Source organism: Jaculus jaculus, chromosome 1 (assembly GCF_020740685.1).
Source record: "Jaculus jaculus isolate mJacJac1 chromosome 1, mJacJac1.mat.Y.cur, whole genome shotgun sequence".
In the NCBI taxonomy this organism is placed as follows: Eukaryota; Metazoa; Chordata; class Mammalia; order Rodentia; family Dipodidae; genus Jaculus; species Jaculus jaculus.
Genome location: NC_059102.1, coordinates 151,038,652 through 151,045,658, shown reverse-complemented (window position 1 = coordinate 151,045,658; position 7,007 = coordinate 151,038,652). Strand labels below are relative to the sequence as shown.

Here is a 7,007-nt window from a genome sequence, read left to right as displayed (position 1 = left end):
CCACGCCAGTCCCAGGGGGATGGTTGAGAGCGCGGTCCCGGAGTTGGCTATGACCACTCTCACCTCCCAAACCTTAGCATCCCGCGGGGTCCGCGGGGCCCTCCGGCAGGCGCCCCGCCCCCGCCCCCCCGCAGGTGCCCGCCCCGCCTCGCGGGGGTCGCGGAGGGCGGACTGCGCGGCGCAGGGGGGCTGCGCGCGTCCGGCGAGGGCGCGGGCATTGAGGGGCCGCTGCCGGGTGCCCGCAGGCGGCCCAGCGCGGGGGACGGCGGCTGCGGGGACGTGCTCTGGGACACCGCCGGCCTCAAGATGAACGATCTGGACTCGGACGTGCTGCCCTTGCCGCCGCGGTACCGCTTTCGGGACTTGCTGCTGCTGGGAGATCAACCTTTTCAGAACGACGACAGGTAGGTCATCGCCCCCCCCCACCCCACACATACCCGGAGCCGCGCGGAGCTGTCCGCGGTGCTGAGCCCCGGTGCGAGCGCACACACACCCCCACCCCACTTCGGAGCCCTTCAACTTCCCTGGCTTTCTGGAGCTGGAAGTTTGGGGTGGGCTGGAGACCAAGACGCCTCACCCCCGGAGGGACCTGGAACGGGGTGCGCATCTCGGTGGTGCTGGGCGTCTCCAGGGCCGGCCTGGGGGGTTCCGTGTCCGCATGCTCCCAGCCCCAGTTCCATTGCTCAGCTGATCTGGGGACAAGCCAGGGGCGCCCGGAAGCACCAGAGCAGCAGAGTCCCACGGTCAGGCAGAGACAGGCGCTATGGTCGTTTAATTATTCACAGGGGCGACAGCGTCCTTCAAACCCATGCATGGTCACACTTTTAATGACCCGCGTTCCCTTCACCTGAAAAAGCAAAGTGAACTTGAGTGTTTCCGTAAAGAAATCACCAGAACGAGCCCCTCACCAGAGGGATTGGCAGGAAGCAGCAAAGAAAGAATTGTTGCCTTTGTCTCTCCAAATAGCTGTCTCTGGTAAACACCAGTGTTCTCACTCTTGTCAGCCTCAGGGGAGGTGTTTCCACACCTGCAAGTGAAGGACTCAGGCAAGCTGGTGAGGCAAGGGTTTGGAAGCAGGTGCCCCCCCCCCCATCTTCTTGCAAGTGTGGAGAGGCCACCTCTGTCACCTCTGCAGGACTTGGTCTCCCCCAGCCCTGGACTGGGCTGCAGTTTCCCCCAACAGTGTAATTACTCACGTGAGCACAGTAAGTACATGCGCCTGCACATTGTCAGGACACACACTGAGCTCTCACAAGCTGTGGCTGGAGAAGAAATCCTGTTTGTGAGTACAGTCCGTACGGTCGGTGTGCACCGGTGTGCACGGGAACTGCGTGTGCAGAGGGCTGGGGGAGCGGACAATGGTCTTGACAGTTGCCTTGCCTTGCATGCTGGAGACCCGAGTGACAAGTGACGCGGCACACCTCCTGTGCACGAATGACCTAGCGGACCTCCTGAGGCATGCAAGTGCGTCAGCCACCAAAAACTGGGAGGGGAGATTGGTCCCAGTGTTCCAATGAGTGTGGGTCCTGGGGAGGTGTGTTTCTTTGTTTGTTTCTGAGACAGAGTCATGCTGGGTAGCCCAGGCCGGCCTTGAAGTCACTATTCTCCTGCCTCAGCCTCTCGCGTGCTGAGATTATAGGCTTGTGTCACCACTCCCTGTGTAGAGGTTCTTTTTGTTTGTTTGTTTTTATTTTTTAAATTTTTTGTTTGTTTATTTATTTATTTGAGAGCAACAGACACAGAGAGAAAGAGGCAGAGAGAGAGAGAGAGAGAGAGGGAGGGAGGGAGGGAGGGAGGGAGGGAGAGAGAGGGAGGGAGGGAGAATATGGGCGTGCTAGGGCCTTCAGCTGCTGCGAATGAACTCCAGATGCATTTGCCCCCTTGTGCATCTGGCTAACATGGGTCCTGGGGAATTGAGCCCAGAACCAGGGTCCTTAGTCTTCACAGGCAAGCGCTTAACTGCTAAGCCATCTCTCCAGCCCTGTTTTTATTTTTTTAAATATTTTTATTTGTTTATTTCTTAGAAAGAGAGAGATAATTGGGCATGTCAGGGCCTCTAGCCACTGCAAACTCCAGACGCATGTGCCACCATGTGCATCTGGATTACATGGATACTGGGGGATGGAAGCTAGGACCTTAACCACTAAGCCATCTTTCCAGCCCCTTTGATTTTTTTTTGAGGTAGGGTCTCACTCTAGCCCAAGGTGACCTGGAATTCATTATGTAGTCTCAGGATGGCCTCAAACTCATGGTGATCCTCGTACCTGTGTCTCCTGAATGCTGGGATTAAAGGTGTGCACCACAATGCAGTTTAGTGGTACTTTTATACTTGGTGCTCTCTTGTTTGTGTTTTTAATCAAGTGCCATAGTAACAAACAAGAATGGCATCTTTGTGAAGAGTTAACAAAGTCTGTCCAGGCAGTGGGGGAGATGGTCAGCTTGACCCTGGAGTCCCTTAGTGGACATCCTCTTGTTTTCCTGGGACCCTCACAGGACTTCTATGGGCCTTATGATGTCAGCACCAGCACTTTCCCTACCTCCTCCCAGTGCTTACTCAGCTGAGACGGATTCTGGAAAACAGCAGTTGTGGAAGATTTTCCCAGTGCTGGGCAGGAAATGGCATCTGTCTCCCCAACAGTGTCTGGGGCCTGGGATTGGCCACATGCCAGTGACTGTGGTTGATGTAACTGGAATGCTATGTCCCACCCTTTCCAGGAGTGGATGGCAAAGGTTTTTTGCCAGCGATAGGGTGGCAGCCATGGTCTGCCCCATTAGACTTGTCCCCAGGCCTAGGGGATGGGAAGCTTCCATTGAGTCCTTGGTGACCTGTGTACGGCTTTTTAATTGTGGTTAAGATCTGTGGAACATGAAAATTTACCATAGTGACATTGAAGCCTCACCTGTACACACCAGAGTGGAACATCACCCTGAAGTGAAACCCAGCCCCCTCTGAGTCACCCCCCTCTTGTCTCCACCCATCTCTGTCTCATGGGGGACGCTGGCATTAGCTACAGGACAAGCGAGTTTGTCCTCGCCCCTCTTATGACCACCACACTGTGGAATAGTTAAGCTGCTGGGTGACTAGGAAAGCATGATGCTAGGGGCAAGACCTGCCTCGCTGGGTCCTGATAGCACCTGATCCCTATCTACACATGTCCACTCTGGGCATTAGACACCCCCCGCCCGCCAGCTCCTTAGCTGACAGTGGAGGGGCTAAGTGTGAGGATTGATATGGGAAACCAAGGCTCACAGAACTGGCACCAGAGACTGAGCAGAGAATCGGTTTATTTTCATGCCAGCATGGGCCCAGGGGAATCCCTTCCAAAGCCTGGACCCTGAGCTGTGATGGCTCGGAGTTTATGTACCTCATCTTGGACTATTCATTATTGTTAGTTCTCAGAGCTCCAAGCCCTGGCCTAATGGCAGAGACCTTGAGTATGTGATAGACAAGTTTTACAGAAACCAGAAGAAATAAGAAAGTTAACTAGTGTGGCCAGATGTCTGCAGCTGTGCTGTGGAGATAAAAAGGAGCACAAGGTGATTTGCAGTAGGAGCTGCAGTACAGATCATGGCCTTGAAACAGTACAAAAACTACAGTGTCAGTCAGCACAAGGGACTCTGCAGTATAGGTCATAACTTTGGGAGTAAGGGCTTTTAAATTCCCCCCTCAGAATGACTGTTGTGTGGATCACGATCCCCCACACCGTTCCTACTGGAGAGGCCTGTCCCTCCCATCTTTATCCCTCTTTTTCATCCTCGACGCTATGACTATCTCCTAAAGTATGAATGGGGCTTGAGGTACTTGTGCCTGGATGGCTGGGACCTTTCCACAGGGTGCTGATGACGTGGGCAGCTGTGCCATGAGTGTGGGGATGCTTGGCCTGTGGTGCGGAAGAAGGGCTGCCCAGGGTCAGAGCAGGTGGGGTAGCCAAGGGACCAGGAAAATTTGTCTGCCCCACCTGCTCTCCAGAGCTCTCTGGGGCTTCAGTGGGGGGGAGGGATTGGCCTGGGACACAGAAATGGGGTCTTGGGCCTGCAGGTGACAGGCCCAGCGTGCCAGGGAAACATAGTGCAGCAGAGCCCAAGGCAGTGCTTTCAGCCAAGGAGGCATCTGGGAGAGGTGTGAGCTGTGCTTGTTTCCCCCACTCCCAGCCCCAGACAGGTACAGATTGAAGGCTCTGTGGGGCAAGCAGGGGAGCTCCCCGTGCGCCCCCTTCCTGCCCCCCCCCCCCACCGCAACTCCTGGTAGGCTGTGAGCAGGTTGGAAGGGCCATGGGCTGGCTTCCTGTTCTCCGGGGTAATAAAGCCGCTGGTGGTGAGTCACCACCGTCTCAGCGGCCTTGGCAGGGAAGAGCTCAGCCACCCACATAGGCAAATGAGGCCACGCTGTCAGGCTGGTCTCTCCCGAGGGGACCAAACGCTGCACATAGTCCATGAGGGGCAGAGTCAAGAACTCATCTTTGGAGGCCCAGGCCACCCTGCGTGGTGGACCCCCACTCACTCTGAGACCTGAGGGCTCCACCAGGAGAACAACAGTCACAGGAAGTCCAGTGGACCTTACCACATGCGAGGCTGTGGGGTCCCCACTTTTTCTGACCCCTCACTGACCCTTGCCCCAGGAGTCCATGGCCAGTGTAAAGGGGTCAGGTGGACTCCCAGCCTGGAGCCACTCTCCTCTTACAAGGCCTAGAGCTTCCCGAGTTTCCTCACTCTGAGACTCCCTCCTCCCTCTGCAGGGGGTAACACCCTCCTCCCCTAGGAGAGGCCTCGGGCTACTGCGTTGTAGGATTGGCTGGATCCCAGAATCTGTCCCTGGCCCATAACATGAAACCGAGGTTTTGTTAGGTGAGCAGGGGACAGTAAGGCTGCTAATCTCCCAAGAGGGGCAGGATGGCCAAGCAGGGCTGAGAAGAGCCACTGGCTAGAAGTCAGGACATAGCAGATAGCCACCTCCTGGCCCATCATGCCAGGCACTGCCTACTGGCAAGACTTCACATGTGTCAGAAAAATAGCTGATCCCTGGGTTTGCCTATGTACTGCCCAGTCAGAGCCCAGGTGTAGCCTTCAGGGATCCACTGAGGCAGCGAGAGCAAGCCCCCAGATGGGCTGTCCCCAACTCCCCTGAGCACAGAACAGACCTCAACTCTCTCTGGAGATCCCAGCACCGAATATTTTCTTTCCCAACCAGAGAAGTGGAAATACAGGCAGGGCGTTGCAAGCCAGAAGAGCACCCCCGCTTGAAGACAGAGCCATGCGGGTGCCAGGGTAGCAAGTGGGCCGTAGCTCAACCACCCTTGCATGACTCTGCTAGCAGTCCATTCTCCACTGCCTTGCCAGAGGAATTGAAGTGGGTCAAGCCATCCCAAGGGGCCCTGGCCTGCCTCCTCACAGACTGCAGGCCCCACTAAGCCTGCACACAGAGAGAGGTGGGGTGCCTCGAGGGACAGCCCTACCCTCAGAGCTACTCAGAGACTGCTAGTAACCAGGGAGCTGGGCTGGGAAGTGCTGCCAATGGAGTTGGGTATGGCTGGGTGTGGAAGGAAGAAACCCTGTTACAGTCATCCCGCCGGTCTGGCCAAGTGCCTCCGATGGCCAGATGCCCACTAAGTGCCCTCCCCACCCACTCTTGCTTGTAGCTCAGGATCAGTGTCTGCTTCTATCATCGTAGCCGCCCCCACGCCTTGTCTCTTTGATGTGGAATTGTGGCCCCAAGACAGGCCACTCCTTCCTTCTGGTGTCCCTGCCTGCTAGTCAGCCCTGTGAGGCCAGTACCAGGCAGGGTCAACAGCTGGGAGGTAGAGGGACAGAGGGACGATGAGAGAGTGTCAGCACAGGTCGCATGTGTGAGCTGTGGAGTGTGGGCCATCACTTTCTGGGACTGTAGGTACTGAGTGCTACTGCCCTGGGACCCTGTGTCCTCACCCATACTGAAGGACAGCTGACCTCCTTCCCCACAACCCAGGCCCTGCACCATCAATGGACTAGCCTGGCTCCCCTGTGCCCAGGCTAGTGATGTTCAGAGACACCTTGAGAGGACAAATCTGGTGCCCCCAAGTGCTGAGTCCCCCATCTCATCCCGTAGGCTGCCACAGCCAGATCCACTGCTTGGCCCCCTAAGCCCACACCCCAGTGACTCCCTCACATGACTCCAGGTTCCTCCTGAATTAGCAGAAACCAGCCCAAAGGCCCAGTATGGGGGAACAAACCTCTCTGCAAAGTCACATGGGAAAGCATGACTGGTTTGGGTGTCAAGACATAACTGCCTGCGATTCCCATGCACCTCCTACAACCTGCCATTCTGAGCTTCATCTGAGTGCAGCCAGGAGGGAACCCTGTTTCTGCTTAGTCTCTGTGACGATCGTGGCAGGAACCACAGAGGCAGCTTCTGCCACAGACACCTGTGCTATCAGTTCTGGAGGCCGCAAGTGCCCAGCAGGTGCCAGCAGAGGGGGCTTCACATGCCTGCTGGCTGTGCTCATGGGAGTGCGCTCTGTCCTTACAAGGGCGCCATCTGATGGTGAGGCCCCAGCTCAGGATCGCATCTCGCCCTAATCCCCTCCTACGCTGTCACACTGGGATGGAGACATGGTTACCATGACCAGAATGTACAGGTGTGTCATGAGGGGCAGCGCGAAGAAGCTGGACATCCAGGGGTCGCTCATGAGGAGTGAGCTGTGACCTGGCTGCGCTGGGCTAGGTGGGGTAGGTGGAGGTGCGGCAGGGGAGGCTAGGGGAAGCCGTGGGACTCTGGTCTCTGTCGCTCTCTGCTGGGCAGCCACTATCCAGCAGGTGTAGGCAGATGCTAGCCGGGCAGGGCTTTGAGGTTGTCCCTAGCTCTCAACCCCCAGGAAGAGCTGGACACCAAGGGACAGGGTCTGCCTGGGAGCAGAGCCAGTGTAGAAAGCTGTGGAGTCTGACTAAACCCAGGAGTTCCCCCACCCAGCTGTGGGCAGGGCCACACCCTCAGGTCCCAGGCTACCTTTTCAACCCCATAGCACTTCTCTCGA

General features: G+C 56.7%; 1 protein-coding gene across 4 annotated transcripts in view; it reads left to right on the top strand.

Moving 5' to 3' along the window:
* The first annotated feature begins 279 nt into the window (after positions 1 to 279).
* The window catches only part of Kcnt1 (potassium sodium-activated channel subfamily T member 1), a 67,265-nt gene continuing 60,537 nt past the window's right edge, over positions 280 to 7,007 (top strand). For 2 of the 4 annotated variants that reach the window (XM_045138884.1, XM_045138876.1), the window contains exon 1: positions 280 to 404. In XM_045138884.1, coding sequence (XP_044994819.1) covers positions 307 to 404 — 98 coding nt within the window. In that variant the 5' untranslated portion in view covers positions 280 to 306. The remainder of the gene's footprint in view (positions 405 to 7,007) is intronic. The other 2 variants (XM_045138885.1, XM_012947844.2) reach the window with 2 other exon arrangements.